The sequence below is a fragment of the Podarcis erhardii genome, assembly GCF_964252035.2.
Source record: "Podarcis erhardii genome assembly, chromosome: 10".
NCBI classification, from domain to species: Eukaryota; Metazoa; Chordata; class Lepidosauria; order Squamata; family Lacertidae; genus Podarcis; species Podarcis erhardii.
The window spans coordinates 76,213,342-76,234,910 of NC_138500.1; the positions used below are offsets into that span (position 1 = coordinate 76,213,342).

Genomic DNA, 21,569 nt, shown 5'->3' on the forward strand with positions numbered 1-21,569 from the left:
CATCCAGTTGCCTCCGTAAGGCTGGGACTCTCTCTCTCTCCAATTGTGTTACATTACGTTCAGCAGCAATGACTTTTTCCCTAGCTTCCTCCGCAGTCTGCCATGTCAAAGTAGATTCCTGTATCAATTTCTGGATGGTTTCTGTATTGATATTCACCTTTTGTCCCAAATTATTTATACTTTCTGTATTTAAATCAATTTTAATAGTTGCAGCTTCCACTTTTGCATTTGTCACGTCTACTTTCTTGTTAAGCTGTTCCAGTGAATCATTTATCTTATTTAATGCAACCGCTAAGGCCTCTTCTATCGACATTCCTCTTGATTTTGAATATGCTGGTACAAAAGCAGTAGTAGAAGAAGCAGGGGGGCCTGATGTTGAGGCTCTCCTAGATTGCTGCCAAGTCCTCCCAAACCTTAATATTTTTTCAAGAATTGACTGGTCAGTTTTTTCCTTTTCATTAACCATAACACTTAACCGATTCAAGGTCAGTCCCAAAGTCTCACAGTTTTTTATCTTGCAGCTGGAAATTCCCCCAGCCCAGCTCTTGTAACAGTTTCAAAGGCTTCCTCTAGAGGGAAACAGTTTCTATTTAAGTTAGTCAGTAATGTCCTTTTTTAAAACACAGCTCAAGCAATGAAGTTAGTTTCAATTTTCAGTTACTTTTACTCCTTTTTTAAAAGCAGACGGAGACAGTAGAAACAATGTATTTCTCTTATTAGCTAGCTGTCAACGAACAATCGCTGTCAGTGAACGTTCCAAAAAACGTCAGTCCCTGCTAGCAGCCCGTTTCCAGGGTCTGAGCGGCGGTATTTTAACTCTCTTCGCTCTCTCCCGCAGGCTTATTCAGTTCACAACTCCCCCCCCTCTTCTCCTGCCCCCAAGGGGGGTGGTTAATATTCTTTACCGATGGAAATTTAGTCCTTTACAATAGGCTTTCCAAGACTTCAGCTTGCAGCCTCATTGCTTCAGTCTATTTACAAAAGGGGAAGGCGGACTTCCTGTATTGAACCTCCCCGTTACGATACCAAATTAAACGTTTAGAAATCCAATTTTCCCGCTTCAGCTCTACTCACGGGTAGTTACTTTAGAATCAAATTGTCCACAGGAAAAAGTCAGCGCTCTCCGGCAACAGCTATGCGGCTTCGTTCCGTGGAAGAAGCAGATGATTTGAAGCACCGCGCCGCTCACCCCACGTCACTCCGGACCCCCGAAACCGGGTTTCCCCGCGAGTAGGGGAGGCGCAAAAGGTGCCCACCAAATCCCATGTTCACAGGCTTCTCCCGCCTGCAATTTTTTACGGGTCTCCGCCTTCGCCGTGGCGGCCTTACCCAGATTCCCACGGGGCAAATTCCTCCCGATCAGAGGAATTCCGCCATTACCGGAGGCGCCAACCCGGAAGTCCACAGTGGGTGACTTCTCAACTCCACAAAGCTACATATTCCATTCTTCCATCTTTCTACCCACAACCAAGCCTACAGCTGTGCTAATACGTTTTGACTTACTTATTTAACTTAATGATAAAGTATAAAATGTTATTTATCACACACGAAGTCCACATGCTACAACTTTGTCAAGTTGCATAATAATTGAGACCATTGATCCATTTAGCACCTTGCCAGCTACTGCGACAGGCTATAGCGCTGTATGACTAGGGTGTGGGGGCTACCATCCTACATGCCCTGGGCAGTAGGAGGGTGACAGGGCATGGGGCGGAGAGTTAACCCTTTCCCCAATTCCAACCTCCTTATAAATGACTCCCATAGGACGAATAGGCTAACAGCTTATCTACGGCTCCAATAAGAGCCAAATTTCCACATGAGGCGCAGTCTTATTCACGGAAGTGCCATGTATGAAACAGCTCAGATTCACCTGATATTTGACCACAGTATGAACAAGGGACTTGTTAAAAACCATGTGACTGCAGCCATCATAACTTATATGCTCATAGTATTCAAGCCTTTTAGTTTGGTACTCTGACTAAAGCATATAAGAGTATCATATATCACCACTCAACTAACAGCACTGTTGCCACTCTCAGTGGGAGATGCCATTTAATGGAATTTCCCACCAGCAGGGAGTAATACTGAGTGAGCAGCGAAAACTATATTAGCATTAGACAACACTAGAAATCAAATTGTTGAACTTTTTATGTTTTAAGTACATTTTCTTAGCACATATAAGACTTAAGGGTAAACCTGGACTAATCTGCATAAATCTTGCTTCATATGATCATAAATCTTGCTTCATAAATCTTGCTTCATATGATCATGGAAGGAACACAATTGTGTTCTACGTGATTATATGGGTACTGCAGACATTCATGGTTTAAGGAGCTTCAAAAGATTTCCAAATCAATGAATCAATTGGGCTCATCCAGCCTGTTGGGAGAAGAGCCACAAATAAGACATAGGGCCACAAGTTTCAGGAGAGATCAGCGTTAAGATTAATTTAGACCCGTCTGCAACTCAAGTTTGGAAGCTATTATTGGAAATTGATAGCCATTTTACAGAGGTGTAATCTCAGTTGGTTTAAGTGTAAAACTGCACCATGCCCAGTTTGGACATGGAGCTTTAAAGTGCAGATCTGTGACTAGAAAGAGTGAGGTAAAAGGATAAGCCCTCAAATAAGGAAAGTGAGATCAGTCACACGTCCAAGAAAATAAGAGCAAAATACTAAGTGACCATTTGGCAGCCTTTCTCAGCCTTGGGTCCCCAGGTGTTGTTGGACTACAATTTCCATCATCCCTTGCTAGCAGTACCAGTGGTCAGGGATGATGGGACTTGTAGCCCAACAACATCTGGAGACCAATGACTGAGAAAGGCTGGCATAGCATATTGCGTGTGTGTGGGGGGGTGTCACACAGTAAAGGTAAAGGTACCCCTGCCCATACGGGCCAGTCTTGACAGACTCTAGGGTTGTGCGCCAATCTCGCTTAAGAGGCCGGGGGCCAGCGCTGTCCGGAGACACTTCTGGGTCACGTGGCCAGCGTGACGAAGCTGCTCTGGCGAGCCAGCGCAGCACACGGAAACACCGTTTACCTTCCCGCTATAAAGCGGTACCTATTTATCTACTTGCACCCGGGGGTGCTTTCGAACTGCTAGGTGGGCAGGAGCTGGGACCGAACGACGGGAGCTCACCCTGCTACGGGGATTCGAACCGCCGACCATGCGATCGGCAAGTCCTAGGCGCTGAGGTTTTACCCACAGCGCCACCCGCGTCACACAGTAGTACCCTCAATAATGGCACTACATATATGCTCTTCTGTGCATTCATCCCACAGTAATGCTGGAACATCTAAAGACTCACAGCTTTGTGAGCAGTGCATGGAACAGCTGCCCAGCAGTGAAAAGTCGGTATAAGGACGGTATGCCATTGGTCTATTAGCCACAAGCTCATTGCCCTCAACAAGAGGAGTGGAGAAGCATGAATTGGGTATATTGCCTTGCTCTCTTTTGAAATTTGAGCTAACCAGTGAGCTTGTCAGGACAAAGAAACAACAATCCCTTGTGGCTTAGGGCCCTTATATTTATAGGACCGACCGCCTCTCCTAGTATGCCCCGCAGAGGACCTTAAGGTCCATGAATAAGCATAGTTTAGAGGCCCCGGGCCCTAAGGAAGCCAGACTATCCTCCACCAGGGCCAGGGCCTTCTCAGTGATGGCTCCAAACTGGTGGAATGCTTTGTCCCATGAGACCAGGGCCCTTGAGGATTTAACCTCCGTCGGGCCTGTAAGAGAGAGCTATTCCGCCTGGCCTTTAATTTGAATTCAGCCTGATCTTTTATTTCCCTTTTCTTCCCTCCCCCTCCCCTTTTATAAAGATAACCCACTCTGAGACCCCACAGCTAATTCTCCCCTGGCCTCCTCACTGGCCCAAGTAGGACCAATTCAGCCAGCAGCCCTGGGGATTATCTAATGCTTATTAGATGGATTTCCCCTAAATTGATTTCTAAACTTTGAATTTTATTGTTAGTCATGTTTTTATATTGTATTTTATGCTGCTTTTACAATTAAGTGTTTTAAATTTGTTTTTAGATGCCCAGTTTTTGAAGTGAGAAATGGGGGTATAAATAATTTTTTAATATTTATTACTATTATTATTATTATTATTATTATTATTATTATTATTATTATTGGAATCTAAAATGATTAACACATGAGAGCTCAGGAATATGGAACAATGAACTGCTGATCTTCCTTGGCCAACAAAGACTAAGTCTTTGAGGTTCACTTGGAAATACATATACTGTAACTCTGTGATGTTTTCTAGTAATTTGCTGATTCAAGTCCTTTTCCACAGGACTTTGCTTAATGATAAAGTACAGTGAAGATATAAGTCAATGCTGAATACAATAGAGGGCAGGCGTGTAGCCAATGCCCTCTCAGCCTGTGAGGCACACCCACTGGGAGGCCAGGGATTGGCCCATTTGAGATGCTGCAGCAGGCGGGAACTTGAGCCAGAGGTCCAGGGGGATCGAGGGGTTTTCCCTAGCAGCTGCCCAGCCATGTGCACTCTGTTCTCCCTGCCCAACAGGCCCCAACTGGTGTCCACCCAGGAAGGGGTCAGCGTCCATGATGGCATTTCAGGAGCCAACCTCCGAATCACACACATGCCTAGCTTGGTAATCATACCAAACAAACAAGACCCTTCTTCCTTTTCCTTTTCCTTTTCCTTTTCCTTTTCCTTTTCCTTTTCCTTTTCCTTTCCCTTTCCCTTTCCCTTTCCCTTTCCCTTTCCCTTTTCCTTTCCCTTTTCAATTGTTGTTGTGTTTTGGTTCTATGTAATTTAATCTTGAATATGTTCCAAGACCAGGCCTTTAAACCCTGATGAAAATTCTCCGCCTGCCCCCAAATCTCTTCAAAGCCTTTTCCCGCACTGAAATGGTGCCCCACTATAGCTCCAGACTTTATGTATCAAGTTGATTAGAAAGAGAGAAGGTGAAAGCTACCCGACATCTCATTAGGCAGCATTTTATTCTCTTCATTTTACTGTTATTTTAAAAGTTTTGAATTTTAATATTGTAGTGTAATGATGCATTGTCACCTACCTTGGGAGGACAGGAACCCTAAACAATGGGCTTAAAATGTGTTAAATAAATGAAGCATAAAATATATGGAGCACAAAAAGTCATGTTCTGATCCCTGGTCATGTAACCTGTGCCATTATTTCATTCTGAATTTCAACACATATAAATATATTTGACATGTGAGTAGACTTTATGGAACAAAAACAACACAACTTCAGCATGCTAATGCATTTGAAAATGGATTATTAATAAGGGAAAACACTTACAGTCTGAAGGAACTCCATTCTGGTGGATATAAACTCTCTTTTGCCATGGATCGAGATACCAGAGATTTTAAAAGGGGAGAACTACATTTTCTTTGGGGGGAAAATGCTGCCTATATATTCCATACTATGACATCATGGTTACTATGATATCAAGGCATAGCAACAAGCATGAGGGTTGCCTTATCCTATAACATGATGACATGTTACCTTGAAACTCTTCCCAACAAGAATTCAGAAAATATTATCAACATCTATACAATCATACGGCATAACTGCACTACAATCTTATAAATTACATAATGTCATTCCCCCTCCCCTGAGAACCTGAAAGGCGAGCTAAGAATTCATAGCAGAGAACTCTCAGCTCTCTTACCTGACTACAATTCTGAGAATTCCTTGAGGAAAACTGTGACAGTTAAACCAATGTAAGTTAATAATTACAGCTATTCCATTACTGCAGGCATGTCCAAAGTCTGATTCGGGGGCCTAATCTGGCCCACCAGTCAGTTTAATCCAGCCCCTGTGGCAGTTCATTTCCTGGGGTAAAATCCTAGAAAAACCTCAACAACTTCAACCATAAAAAACACCCAACAACTTCAACCCTAAAAAAAGGCCAACAACCTTGGTTGGTCCTTTGGTCAGCCCTCATGGCCCTTCACTTCAGCAAATCTGGCCCTCTTTGAAAAAAGTTTGGACACCACTGCATTAGTGTTTCATATTTTATAGAACCATTCAAACATATGGGATGAATCTACTCACACAGCCATTTAAGAGTAAGGTTACCCAATTATTTTCTGATAGGACAAACAAACCTTTTTTTATTAAAGAGATTTATAGCCTAGTGCAATATTGCTGGTGTGTAGAATTATCTGAACTAATCTAAGATTAAAATATTTCTGAGGAATCAGATGTGACTAGAAAGACTGGGAAGGGAAATGTTGGTGATTATATCCCACTGGCTTTCCTAAATCATACTTCTGAATATTGGAACTGAAACTGACTACCCCAAATGCAAAGCATGGAGATGTTTTTGGTTAGTTCTCTACAAAATTTCTAAGAAATAATTGATTTAACTAAGACTAGATAAATTTGTGGAAATAGAAAGAGAAGAAAATGGTATCTACGGTATATCTTTAGATTATCACCAAATTCCACTTATAGCAAGATTTGAGGTGACTTGAGGTTCCTGCTAGGGCAGCCTTCCACAGTCTGGTGCTCTTCAAATGTTTTAGGTCAGTGTTCAACTGCCCCCCCCCTGGATATTCCAGGGGGGCCACAGGTGAACACTGTGTAAATGGGGGCGGTGGCATGAGACTAGGAGGCCACAGAGGGAAGTGAGAAGTTAAGAAAACAGAGAAATGACTGAGAAAATAAAACAGAAAAGAAATGAAGAATGTTCCCATGTTGCCACCCTGTGGACCTTTCATGGAGAAAGCACACAAAGAGGACCCTCAGATGATCACCACAGGGACTGGGTCTGTTCATATGGGGAAAGGTGGTCCTTGACCCTGCCATGCAGGCTGAGCAGTAGAGTTTCAACATGGTGTGTGTGTGTGTAGAAGGAACAGTTGTGTCATACTCATCAATAGTGTAATATGCACCTTTTGGATAGTGCCCTTGATACTCACACAATCTCATTCTAGAAGAGTAGTTCAAATAACAAGCTCAGGTAAGGACAGTGTTTCCAAAAGAGCAATATGCTATAACTTGAATGCTAGGGGAATGTGGTTTCTCCAGACCAGAAGCATGCTCTTGAAGAAAGGTGTTTGGGATATTTATTTGAGAAGTGCCTATAATGGGTAGGTGCTGTACAGGGGTGCATAAATAAAACATGAATAAAATATTATGGGGGTCCAGGTAAGCCCCTCCTCACATAATTGATAACATGACACGGTGCACGAACACCATTTGAATGGCAATGCCAATCAACTTTGGGGGCCCTTTGCTGCTGTACAAAAATTATGAAGAACATGAACCCTGCTCACAGCTTCCAATCTAAAGCAAAAACTATTATACCTTAAGGCAGTGGTTCTCAAAACCTATTTTTTAAAGGACCACTCGAAAATTGCTGGGGGTCCCTGACAAACCACTTTTTTGTTCAAGAAATAAAAGCATGTACCACATATAACATATATTTTAATAACCCCCCCCCCAAGTTGGCATCATTCTTAAAACCCCCAGTGCACTATAAAATCACAAGCCTGATCTCAAGCCACTAAGAATGGCTCCTGTAACTGGTCAGTTTGTAGGGGAAGATTGGTTGACTAATAATCCACCCCTGATCAAAATGACCTCGATTTCTGTCCTGGGGGGGGGGCAAGCACAGGGACAAGTAGAGATATTCCCAAGTGTTCTGCAACCTTTCCACCTTTCCAACCTATCCATCTGTAATGGATCTGCAGTGGTCCACAGACCAGTGTGAGAACCTCTGCAAAGGAAAAAAAGTAGCAAAGGTGCAAAAACAAACAAACAAGCGAACAAAATCCCTTCTAAATCCTGTGGAAAAAATAAGCAAAAACTAGATATTTGTTCAAAACAAAATAAAAAAATTCCTTCCAGTAGCACCTTAAAGACCAACTGAGTTAGTTCTAGGTATGAGCTTTCGTGTGCATGCACACTTCTTCAGATACACTGAAACAGAAGTCAACGGACCTTTCTATATAGTGAGAAGGTGAGAAGGTGGAAAACATAACCATACGAAAGGTGGAAAACATAACCATACGAAACATATACACCTTCTCACCTTCTCACTATATAGAAAGGTCCGGTGACTTCTGTTTCAGTGTATCTGAAGAAGTGTGCATGCACACGAAAGCTCATACCTAGAACTAACTCAGTTGGTCTTTAAGGTGCTACTGGAAGGAATTTTTTTATTTTGTTTTGACCATGGCAGACCAACACGGCTACCTATCTGTAACTAGATATTTGTTGTTCTGTAGATCATACTGAAAGGACGTAAGAGTGAGTTTTTAGCTGCACATTAATTGTTGAATGATTTTAGCAGCAAATGTTATTTTCTTTCATGTGTGAGGCAGGCACAGATCAAACACTGCCAATAGAGCTTTCATGGCATGAGGAGCATGTCAATGTCTTGAACACAATCTGTTTTAGTTACTGCAAATCATCAAGTGATGAGTACACACATATGACTCAGCCTTTGCTCTTCACCCATTTGGAGCTGGAGGAGAGAAGCTGGAGGGGATTAGGGAAGGATGCTTTGCCTTCACCAGTTATCCCCAAGCATACTCTGTGAAAATCTGGCAATAGAGGAGACCCAGACCAGAGAGAGGGGCCTTTTTTTCAGCCTGTTGCTATGTGCTGGCCCTTGGGTCCACTTTTGTAAATCCAGCTTGCTAAAAGAAAAAATGCTCTTGCCTAATTAGCATAGTCCAAATACCTCTCTCCAGTTGCTTTCGATTGTTGCTAGGAACTGTAGGAGTACATGTACATTCCACTGTGACGTACTGGAAAGACTCTCAGCGTGTTGAGAAGGAATGAAGAACAGATTATCTAGAATACTCAAGAGTCTTATCAGGAATTTGGTGCACAGCATATCAGAAAGCTGTTTTCCTTGATATACAGCAACCAAAGTATCTTCAGAATTGATGTGCATCCAATAAAAAATCCACTCAATTTTTATGGAGTCTAGTGCAAGCTAGAAACTCTCAACAGCTGAAACTCTCACTATGAGGTTATTCTTAGCAACAAAGAAATCTTAGAGATAGATTCATAAACCTGGTATTTGTCTTGAGCCATTTTCTCCTAGGTAACTAGGATGTATCGTAGAATGAGGTGGGGCATGTGCGCTAATTTATATTTTTATCATTTTTGATTGGGAGTGGGGATCAAGGCTCCACTGCTAGAAAACATAACCATACGAAACATATACACTCTTGGAGAAAAAGAAAGAGAGAACAGGAGGAGACAAAAATATACAGTCTTGGAGAAAAAGAAAGAGAGAGAACAGGAGACAAAAAGAGAAAGAGAAAAGGGGTGGCAGTAAAAGAGAGACGAGAATGACAGAAAAAAGAGAGAAGGGAGGTGGCCCTGTCCACACAGCAAGTGCAGAGGTGGATTTAGAGGAGTGTGACTGGTTCGGTCACACTGGAGGGGTGTGTGCCAAATTTTGGTGTTGCACAGGGCACTGCTGAAATTTGAAATCCCAGGGTCCACCAGTGGCATGTGACAGCCCCTCTCCTCCTATAAGTTGTGCTCATTCTGGAAAAAAGAGTGAATCTTGCTGCCAAAGCACAATCATGTTGTAGGAGCTAAGATCCTTTATTTCAGCTGTTGGGCTGGGGCCCACTACTGGCCTTGGATCGCAAAAGCAGCATTACCAACATACAGAAGAAGAAGAAGAAGAAGAAGAAGAAGAAGAAGAAGAAGAAGAAGAAGAAGAAGTCCCCATGTGCATATTTGGGTTTAAAATGTCTCAACATGTTTTAATATTGGTGCTATGCTCATATGTCACATAGAGGAGGGGGAAAGGTTGTTTTCTGCTGCTCCAGAGAAGCGGACACGGAGCAATGGTTCCAAACTACAAGAAAGAAGATTCCACCTAAACATTAGGAAGAACTTCCTGACAGTAAGAGCTGTTTGACAGTGGAATTTGCTGCTAAGGAGTGTGGTGGAGTCTCCTTCTTTGGAGGTCTTTAAGCAGAGACCTGACAACCATATGTCAGGAGTGCTCTGATGGTGTTTCCTGCTTGGCAGGGGGTTGGACTCCATGGCCCTTGTGGTCTCTTCCAACTCTATGATTCTATGATTCTATGATTTGCTATAGCTTACAAATTAATGATATTACATAAACAATTGTGATAATATCCATATTTGTGGCAGGGGCTGCTTTTATAAGGAATAAACGTGAGGATTTAACAATATTGGTTTCATAGCTCATCTTGTATTGGAACAATACATATATATATTTTCATAGCCATGTCAAATTTTCTGAAACATAATTTAAAGAAGACAAAGATGCTTTAATGCTTATAGTAATAGAAAAGTTCTTGCTATCTGTAATTCCCAAAGAGGTGAACTGCCGCATGTATATTTTAAAGTAGTTCCATGGAAGGTTCATTAAATTTTTGTTTGTTTAACGTTTTGCTTTTTTTTAATGAAAACATTTGAGCAGCTTGCAGCTTTGTAGCCTGTTCTTACTTTACGGGTCAAAATATCAAGACATTGATGGCAAATCTGAAACTGGGCACTTTTCAAATATTGTGCACTTGAAAACAGTGGATTCATCTTTTCATGTGTATTCTCATTAATAAGGGATTAGACTCAGGATGATGTGGAAAGAATAGCCAAGCCATGGTTTAACCTACTTCTATTCCTATAACTGCCACAGAGCCTCTTTTCTTTTGTTGTTCTCCCCTTCCCTTGCAAATCTATGGATTGCAAATCTTTGTATCCCAGAATATCCATTTGCTGTTTCCAGTTCTTGCCCCCCTCTTGTATGTGAACCAACATCACTTGGTCACTCTTGATTCTCATATGTGTTGTGCAGGAAAACTAATATATTTCAGTTAAATTCTTGTTGATTTACCAGCACACTTATAAGCCCTCTTGAACTTAATGTGAAGCCTTCTGGAACACAAAAGACAGGGGAAATTCAGCCCATTTGTGGTTCTAGCAAGAAACTATTGCCCAGCTTGACTCTGGCTCTGATTGTCCTTTAAAGCTGGCTCAGACATTTTAACCAAAATAAAAGGAGCCAAGTATGTAACTTTGGATTCTTTAGTCAAAGCAGTGGTGTGCCCACATAAGGGTTCTCAAGAAAGCAATGGAGACTAGATCAGAACTTTCCCAGAAAAAGTAGTTTTTGTATTGAAAAAGTATAACAGGTCTTCTGGTTTTGAAGTATATCGGACCAGATGCCTTCACCTGAGCTCTTGCTAGCTGAATATATTTATGTAATGATAAACGCTTGTCAGATTCCTAATGTGACTACCTAACCCCCTCTTGGAGTGGGGAGGGGTCAAAGAGCAGATGCCTCAAAAGTTCTGAAGAATCATTTTGTCATCACACCAATGGAAGAAAAAGCACTCCCAGGGGGGTTTGAGGAGACATCCAAAACAAGAAATATGTCAACAGCTCAACACTGCATAAGCGTCCTTTAACAAGGGTTCAAGGTCTGCACCATTAAATTCTCTTAATTATTATAAATAGAACTGAAAAAGAAAAAGAGATAATTTGGATTCTCTATCTGGCAATTAAATAGCATACTGGTAACCAAAGAGCACTGCAGATGGGGTAGAAAACTTTTAAGGCTACAGGCTGGAATTTCTCTCAAGAGACTTTGAAAGATTTATTACCTTAGAATGATAAAAAACAAATAATGACTCTTTGCTGCCTATAATTTATAACTTACGTTTTTTACAAGTCTCCGTCTCCTTGTGTTGGATTTTTAGCTGTGTCATAAGTGCTGAACGGGTGGGAAGAATCAGTATGATTCAGAAAATCCCAGTGACTTACTTTGGAACTTTAAAAGAGAATATTCAAATCACTGTTGTTTTTTTTTATAATAATTTTTATTCAATTTTTAAAACACATAATTAAAAGACAAACACATCACAAAATACAAACAAACATAAACAAATCAAACATAAATAAATTCATAATCTTATTTTCTTGTAACTTCTTTCAATCGACTTCCCCATACCTCCCTTTCGCTGCATCCTTATTTTAGAAAGAATTTTTTTAGCAACCCTTTAGTCAATTTATCCATTTAGTTCCCTTCATTAAATTCCCATAAATTTGTTGGTTACAGCTGTAATTCTCTGCTTCTTACCCCTTGACATCTTAACACTCCTCAATTTTACAACAGTTTTTAAGATATATTTTAAATTTCTTCCAGTCTTCTTCCACTGCCTCTTTCCCCTGGTCACGAATTCTGCCGGTCATCTCTGCCAGTCCCATGAAGTCAATCACCTTTGTCTGCCATTCTTCCAGAGTAGGTAGTTCTTGCATCTTCCAATACTTTGCCAGAAGAATTCTTGCTGCAGTAGTAGCATACATAAAGAAAATCCTATCCTTCTTTGGCACCAATTGGCCAACCATGCCCAGGAGAAAAGCCTCTGGTTTCTTAGTAAATGTCCATTTAAGGACTTTCTTAATTTCATTATAAATCATTTCCCAGAATGCTTTCACCCTCGGGCAGGTCCACCATAGGTGATAGAAGGTACCTTCATTCTCATTACATTTCCAACATTTATTATTGGGCAAATGGTAAATTTTTGCAAGCTTGACTGGGGTCATGTACCACCTGTAGATCATTTTCATTATATTTTCTTTTAAGGCATTACATGCCGTGAACTTAACACCAGTGGTCCATAACTGTTCCCAGTCAGCAAACATAATGTCATGACCGATATCCTGTGCCCATTTAATCATAGCTGATTTCACCGTTTCCTCCTGTGTATTCCATTTAAGCAGCAAATTATACATTCTTGACAGATTCTTAGTATTGGGTTCTAACAGTTCCGTTTCTAACTTTGACCTCTCCTTCTGAAATCCTATTTTCCTGTCCTCTTTAAATGTCTCATTTATCTGGTAGTAATGCAGCCAATCTCGAACTTTGGACTTTAGTTTTTCATAACTCTGAAGCTTAACCCTTTCTCCTTCATATTCTAAGATTTCACAATATTTTGGCCATTTAGAATCCATATTAAGTTTTTTCACCCCCTTGGCTTCCATTGGTGACAACCACCTGGGAGTTTTAGTTTCCAGTAGATCTTTGTATCTGCTCCAAACATTATATAATGCTTTTCTAACAATATGATTTTTAATACCTTTGTACACCATTGCCTTGTTATACCATAAGTATGCATGCCAACCAAAACAATTATCATATCCTTCCAAATCTAAGATGTCTGTGTTCTCAAGAAGTAGCCAGTCTTTCAGCCAGCAGAAAGCTGCTGCTTCGTAGTATAATCTTAAGTCCGGCAGGGCAAATCCCCCTCTATCTTTTGCATCAGTTAAAATCTTAAACTTAATTCTGGGCTTTTTGCCCTGCCAGACAAATTTTGATATATCTTTCTGCCACCTCTTGAAACAATCCATCTTGTCCAGAATTTGTAAGTTCTGAAACAAAAATAACATTCTAGGCAATACATTCATCTTAATAGTAGCAATTCGACCTAACAAGGACAGTTTCAACCTTGGCCATGTTTCTAAATCTTTCTTTACTTCTGACCAACATTTTTCATAATTGTCTTTAAATAAATTCAGATTCTTAGATGTTAAGTTTACCCCCAGGTATTTCACTTTTTTCGTTATTTCCAAACCTGTTTCACTCTGAAACCTCTCTCTTTCTTCCATTGTTAAATTTTTCTCCAAAACCTTTGTTTTCTGTTTATTCAATTTAAATCCTGCTACTTGACCAAATATTTCAATTAATTCCAGCACTCTTTTAGTACTAGTGTCTGGCTGTTGTAAAGTCAAAACTAGGTCATCTGCAAATGCTCTTAGTTTATAATGTCTGGCTCCGACCTGAACTCCTTTAACCAACTGGTCCCTTCTAATCATATTTAACAAAACCTCCAGGACTGATATAAAAAGTAGAGGAGATATTGGGCAACCCTGTCGTGTACCTTTTTCTATAGGTATTTCTTCCGTTACCACATTGTTTACAATTAACTTTGCTTTTTGTTCCGAATATATTGCACCTATACCGTTTTCAAAACCTTGGCCTACCCCCATCCCTTGGAGATTCTTTTTCTTTTTTTTTTTAAATAATTTTTATTAATTTTCATAAAACAAAAAACACAAAATTAAACAAACAAACAAGCAATACATGACTTCCCCATGCCTCCCCTTCACTGCACCCCTGTGTCCAAAAATTTTAGCAATCCTTCATTCCTTTTCAAAATTTAATTTCCTTCATGATTTTCTTAACTTAAATATTTCCAACTATAATTCTCTATTTCTTAACCCTTGACATTTTATCAGTCCAAAATTTTGCAACAGTTCTTAAGATATAATTTAAATTTTTTCCAGTCCTCTTCCACTGTCTCCTTCCTCTGATCACAAATTCTGCCGGTCATCTCTGCCAGTCCCATAAATTCAGTCACCTTCGTCTGCCATTCTTCCAGAGTAGGTAATTCTTGCATCTTCCAATACTTTGCTAGAAGTATTCTTGCTGCTGTAGTTGCATACATAAAAAAGATCTTATCTTTTTTTGGTACCAATTGGCCGACCATGCCCAAGAGAAAAGCCTCCGTTTTTTTTACAAATGTCCACTTAAGGACTTTCTTAATTTCATTATAGATCATTTCCCAGTAGGCTTTAACCCTTGGGCAGGTCCACCAAAGATGATAGAAAGTTCCTTCACATTCATTACATTTCCAGCATTTGTTACTGGGCAAATGATATATCTTTGCAAGCTTGACTGGAGTCATGTACCATCTATAGATCATTTTCATTATGTTTTCTTTCAAGGCACTACATGCCGTAAATTTAAGTCCTGTGGTCCATAACTGTTCCCAGTCAGCAAACATAATATCATGACCTAAGTCTTGTGCCCATTTAATCATAGCTGATTTAACCGTTTCATCCTGTGTATTCCATTTCAGCAACAAGTTATACATTTTAGACAGATTCTTAGTATTGGTCTCTAACAGTTCTGTTTCCAATTTTGACCTCTCTTTCTGAAATCCTAGTTTCTTGTCCTGCTTAAAAGTCTCATTTATCTGATAGTAATGTAACCAGTCTCGAACTTTGGATTTTAATTTCTCAAAGCTCTGTAATTTAACTTTTTCACCATCATATTCTATAATTTCACTATATTTTGGCCAATTAGAGTCCATGTTAAGTTTTTTTACCGCTCTAGCTTCCATTGGTGACAACCATCTGGGTGTTTTATTTTCCAACAAATCCTTATATCGATTCCAAACATTATATAAAGCTTTCCTGACAATATGATTTTTAAAGCCTTTATAGATCTTTACCTTGTCATACCATAAATATGCATGCCAGCCCAAATTGTTATCATACCCTTCCAAGTCTAAAATATCTGTGTCTTCAAGAAGTAGCCATTGCTTCAACCAGCAAAAAGCTGCTGCTTCATAATAAAGTCTTAAGTCCGGCAGCGCAAAACCCCCCCTTTCTTTTGCATCAGTTAAAATCTTAAATTTTATTCTGGGTTTTTTGCCCTGCCAGACAAATTTAGATATATCTTTCTGCCACTTCTTGAAACAATCCATCTTATCTATAATTTGCAATGTCTGGAACAGAAACAGCAATCTCGGCAATACATTCATCTTAATAACAGCAATTCGGCCTAACAAGGATAATCTCAATCTAGACCATGTGTCAAGATCTTTCTTCACTTCTAACCAGCATTTCTCATAATTGTCTTTAAACAGGTTCATATTTTTGGATGTTAGATTCACCCCCAGATATTTCACCTTTTTTGTTATCTCCAAACCAGTTTCCCTTTGAAAGCTATCTTTTTCCCCCATCGTTAGATTTTTTTCCAGTACCTTTGTCTTTTGCTTATTTAGTTTAAAACCAGCCACTTGACCAAATATTTCAATTAATTCTAAAACTCTTTTTGTACTGACTTCTGGCTGTTGTAATGTCAAAACTAGGTCATCTGCAAATGCTCTTAACTTATATTGTTTAGCTCCGAGGTGTATTCCTTCAACCAGCTGATCCCTTCTAATCATATTCAACAACACCTCCAGGACCGATATAAATAATAGAGGGGATATTGGGCAACCCTGTCGTGTCCCTTTTTCTATTGGGATTTCATCCATAACTACACCATTCACAATTAATTTAGCTTTTTGCTCTGAATATATTGCACCTATACCGTTTTCAAAGTTTTGGCCTACCCCCATCCCATGGAGATTCTTCCTCATAAAACTCCAAGAAATATTGTCAAAGGCTTTCTCCGCGTCCACAAAAATCAGTACTGCTTTTCTATTTATATCAGTCTCCAATAGTTCCAAAATGTCTATAATATTCCTTACATTATGTGACATATGTCTCCCTGGGAGAAAGCCTGTTTGGTCTTTCTGAATCTCCTCTACCAACACTTTTTTAAATCTTTTTGCTAAAATGTCTGCAAAAATTTTATAATCCACATTTAAGAGTGATATAGGGCGGTAGTTCTTAACTTGATGTTTCTCAGTTTCTGTCTTCGGTATAAGTGAGATGAATGCTTCTTTCCACGATTCGGGAGCCTTTTTCCCCTCCAAGATTTGGTTACACACTTCTTTCAATGGTTGTATTAACCATTCCTTCATTGCTTTGTAATATCTCGCCGTCAGTCCATCTGGCCCTGGTGATTTTCCCAATTGCATATTCTGGATGGCACCCTCAATTTCCTGGTTCGTAATTTTTTCATTTAAAGTCCTTTTATTTTTTTCCGAGATCTTTGATAGTCCATATTTTTTAATAAATTCTTCTATCTCTTGTTCATCTTTCGGCCCTTGTGCGTATAATTTCTTGAAGAAACTTTGGAAACAATTACTGATTTCATTTGGTTTGTTTATAAATTTCCCCTCTACTTCAAGGGACGTCACAGTATTCAACTTTTGCCTCTTTTTCAATTGCCATGACAGCAATTTCCCACATTTGTCTGCTGATTCAAAAGTTTTTTGCCTCATTTGTTTTATTTTCCATTCTATTTCTTGATTCATCAGTTCCATGTATTGGGTCTGGTAGTATTTTATTTCTCTTAAAATCTCCTGAGATTTTGGTTTTGACCTCAGTTTCTTCTCTCCTTCTTTCATCTGATTCCAGATTTTTTCTTTCTTCTCATTTTGTTGTTTCCTTTTTATCGAATTTTGTTGAATTAGAAAACCACGCATGACAGCCTTACTTGCGTCCCATATTATTCTTCTTTCCAGATCTGTTCTAAGGTTTATTTCAAAGTAATCTTTCAGAGTTTTTTGGGCCTTTTTTAAAATTTCTTCATCTCTAAAAAGGGTGTCATTCATTCTCCATCTGAAAGTTCCAGCTGTTGTCAATTTCATTTCCATCTTTACTGCATTGTGATCAGAGCAGGTTTTTGGGCAGATTTCTGTATTTTTAACCCTTGGTGCCAGATTGCTAGAAATCCATATTTGGTCAATCCTGGTCCATGTCATTTTTGCTTCAGAGAAGAAGGTCCCCTCTCTTTCCAGAGGGTTCCTTGTTCTCCAAATGTCGATCAAGTCCATTGTGTCAGTCAGTTCAAAAAAGGTCTTTGGTAGTCTCCCATCCTTAGAGATTACTTGTCTTTGAGCTTTGTCCATGTTTGTGGAGACGACTCCACAATGATCGCCCATCATTATTATTTTATGGTCCATAAAGTCCGTTAATGTCTCATGCAACTTCTTGAAGAATTCAGCCTTCCCCTCATTAGGTGCATAAATTCCTACAACCAAGATTTTTTCTCCTTGTATTTGAATTTCCACTGCCAGAAACCTTCCTTGTTCATCTTTAAAGATCATTTTTGGTTCCCATTTTTCCTTAACATAGATCACGACTCCTCTTTTCTTAACTTTATCTGAGGAAATAAATTCCAGTCCTAATCTTTTATTTATCAAGAGTTTTCTATGTATTCTGGCAATATGAGTTTCTTGCAAACATATTATGTCCAATTGCTCTTTCTTTAGTATATGAAAAACTTGGGTCCTTTTTCGGGGATGGTTAAGGCCGTTGCAGTTCCAACTCAGGAGTTGCAGAGACATTTTTGTTACTGGGTGTCTTTTCCACCAACCGCTCCAAGTTCTTGTTCCTGATCGTTCGGTGCTGGGTTCAGTCCAAATGATAAGTTTGCAATATCTGGTATTTCTCCCTCAGTCACAGTTCCTTTTTGAAAATCCTCAAAGTTTCTCTCCAAAAAGTGTTCCTTATCTTGAATTGTTTTTATTTTGATTTTCTTCCCTTTGAAGTTAAAGGACAACCCTTGTGGGAACTCCCATTTGAATGGAGTATTGTTTTTTTTCAGCAAATCCACTAAATCTTTAAATTGAGTCCTCACCTCCAAAAAATATTTAGGGATATCTTTATAAATCTGTATTTGAGAATTCTTAATAATCAGTGCCTTCTGGAAATGTAGGTTCAATATTTTATCTCTTTCTTCCTTGGATCTTAAGGTGATTAGGCAATCCCTTGGTTTCTTGCCTTGCTTTCTGCCAATCCGGAAGGCTGTAGTTATTACAAATTCATCTTCTTCTCCTTCTAGTTCATCAGTCCAAAATTCCTGAAATTTATCTGTGAGAAATTCCCCAAGGTTGCCCTCTTCCTCCTCTGGTACCAATCTCAATTTCAGATTTTTACCTTTCCTCTCCAGTTCCATAAGAGCTAAGGTTGCATCATGTTCATGTACCTTCTTTGCAATAGGTACATATTTTCCCTTGACTTCCTCGGCAGTAATTTTAGCAGATTCAGCTATTTTCCTTGTTTCGGTACTTTCTTGTATCAAACGATTTATAGACTCTGTGTTAGACGATATAGTCGTTGTGTTCAAGTCGAGTCTTGTTGTGAATTCTGTCAACTTCTTGGAGTTTTCTGTAGATTGCTTAGTGAGTACTTCCAAAGATTGATTTATTTTGAGCAGTGCCTGTGTCATAGAATCCATTGATGCTGTTGTTACTCTCTCTTGTCCAGCTGCTGCTCCTGATATAGAGGTTCTTTTCTGAGCCTGCTTTTGAGCTTGCTTTGTTTTACTTCTTGTTGATATTTCATCAAGTGGCGTGCTCATAACTCAAGGTCGTTCTCACAGGAAAGTTACAAGTGGAAAATCCCAGTTCTTTACTTCAATACTGCAGTCTCTCTTTTAGTCCTCTAGAGGGGGAAATTGTATCCAAGCAGGAATAACAAAGAAACAGTGAAGCAAGTAGCCATACAATGTCCCAAAGAAAATAAAATTCAACCCAAAGTCTTACTTTGTTGCAATTTAAAAATCTGGATCTACTAAGTAAGGTCCCGTTATTATGTTCCAGATATATTCTTACTTTGTATCCACAGTCCTCTCTTTTTGACAGTTCGTTTCAAGCGCTCTCCGTTCAGGCAGCCTGATCAAAGGTATCGGCAGCGGAGAGTTTCCATTCACAATTTACTTCTTCTAGCGGTTTAAATTGAGCCAATTTTTCCTTCCCCCCTACTCCCGCTTCGTGGGGGGAAGGTCCTTTCAGTGTCGGGGTTTAGCAAAGTTCAAACAAAACGTTTCTTTTAAGTACAGCAAGTTCTTTTCATTGCTGCGTTAATCGTGCAGTTCCGGGAGGCTGACTTCCTTAATTTTTGCCTTTCCCGTTTTCGGCCAAATCTTCTTAAAAATAGTCCGTTTTCAATATTTTGTAATTCCTACTCACAGGTTTGTTGCCAATCGGTAATTTCAGGAAGGAATCGGCGCTCTCCGTCAATGGCGACGCGGCTTCACTCCACGAGCTGGGTTGCGATCCTCAGCACCGCACTCACTCCCGATGCCGCTCCGGAGCCTTTAAAAAGACTCCTTTGCGATACCGGGGGGTGCAAAGGTGCCCACCGAATCTCCTTGTTCACAGGCTTCTGCGCCTGTGATTTTAGGGGTCCCCCGCTCGCCGTAGCGGGTCAGACCCGAACTCGTGAAGCAGTCCTGCCTCGGAGCTCGAGGCAAAGACCGCCATTAAGACGCTGGCGCCGACCGGAAGTCTTCTGGAGATTCTTTTTCATAAAGCTCCAACAAATGTTGTCAAAGGCTTTCTCCGCATCCACGAAAATCAAAACAGCCTTTCTATTAATGTCAACTTCTAACAGCTCCAAAATATCGATAATGTTCCTCACATTGTCTGACATATGTCTCCCTGGGAGAAAGCCAGTTTGGTCCTTATGAATCTCCCCTAATAACACTCGCTTCAATCTTTTTGCCAAAATGTCTGCAAAAATTTTATAATCCACATTGAGTAAAGATATAGGGCGGTAGTTTTTAACCTGGTTTTTTTCAGTCTCTGATTTCGGTATAAGTGAGATGAAAGCCTCTTTCCACGATTCAGGTGCCTTTTCCCCCTCCATAATTTCATTGCAAACTTCCTTTAGAGGTTGTATTAACCAATCCTTCAGCATTTTGTAGTAACTGGCAGTCAAGCCGTCTGGTCCTGGTGATTTTCCCAGTTGCATATTCTGGATGGCACCCTCTATCTCTTGTTCTGTTATTTTCTCATTCAGGATCCTTTTATTTTGTTCTGAAATTTTTGGTAATCCGTAATTTCTAAGGAATTCTTCAATTTCTTGTTCGTTTACTGGCCCTTGTGCATATAATTTCCTAAAAAAACTTTGAAAACAATTACTTATCTCGTTGGGTTTGTAGATGGTCTTTCCCTCCATCTCTAAGCTCGTCACTGTATTCAGTTTCTGCCTCTTTTTTAATTGCCATGACAAAAGTTTCCCACATTTATCTGCAGATTCAAATGTTTTTTGTCTCATTTGCTTTATTTTCCATTCTATTTCTTGATTCATCAATTCCATGTATTGCGTCTGATAATACTTTATCTCTCTCAAGATCTCTTGGGACTTTGGTTTGGACCTCAATTTCTTTTCTCCTTCTTTCATTTTTCCTAAAAAAATTTCTTTCCTCTCATTTTGTCTTTTCCTTTTTATAGAGTTCTGTTGAATTAGGAAACCTCGCATCACGGCTTTGCTAGCGTCCCAGATTGTTCTTTTCTCCACGTCTGTTCTCAAATTTATCTCAAAATAATCTTTCAATGTTTTTTGGGCCTTTTTATAAATCTCTTCATCTTTAAATAGGGTGTCATTCATTCTCCATCTGAAGGATCCAGTTGTTGTTAATTTCATCTCCATCTTTACAGCGTTATGGTCGGAGCAGGTTTTTGGGCAGATTTCTATTTTTTTGGTTCTTGGCGCCAGGCTGCTAGTAATCCAAATTTGGTCAATTCTTGTCCATGTCATTTTCGCTTCAGAAAAGAAGGTTCCCTCTCTTTCAAGAAGGTTCCTTGTTCTCCAGATATCAATCAAGTCCATAGTTTCAGTCATTTCAAAAAAAGTCTTTGGTAGTCTCCCCTCCTTTGAAATCACTTGTTTCTGTGCTTTATCCATGTTTGTGGAGACGACTCCATTCATATCTCCCATCAATACGATTTTATAATCCAGAAAGTCCATTAAGGTCTCATGCAACTTCTTAAAAAATTCAGCCTTCCCTTCATTTGGTGCATAAACTCCGACTATCAGAATTTTTTCTCCTTGAATTTGTATTTCAATTGCCAGGTATCTTCCTTGTTCATCTTTAAATATCATTTTTGGAGCCAGTTTTTCTTTTGCATAGATCACCACTCCTCTTTTCTTCACTT

At 39.7% G+C, this 21,569-nt stretch overlaps 1 protein-coding gene across 1 annotated transcript in view; it reads right to left on the reverse strand.

Moving 5' to 3' along the window:
• The window catches only part of LMNTD1 (lamin tail domain containing 1), a 245,674-nt gene extending 240,240 nt beyond the window's left edge, over nt 1–5,434 (reverse strand). Inside the window, exon 1 of the mRNA XM_081879155.1 lies at nt 5,293–5,434. Within this exon, the coding sequence (XP_081735281.1) occupies nt 5,293–5,310 (18 nt within the window). The 5' untranslated portion in view covers nt 5,311–5,434. The remainder of the gene's footprint in view (nt 1–5,292) is intronic.
• Nucleotides 5,435–21,569: the final 16,135 nt, after the last annotated feature.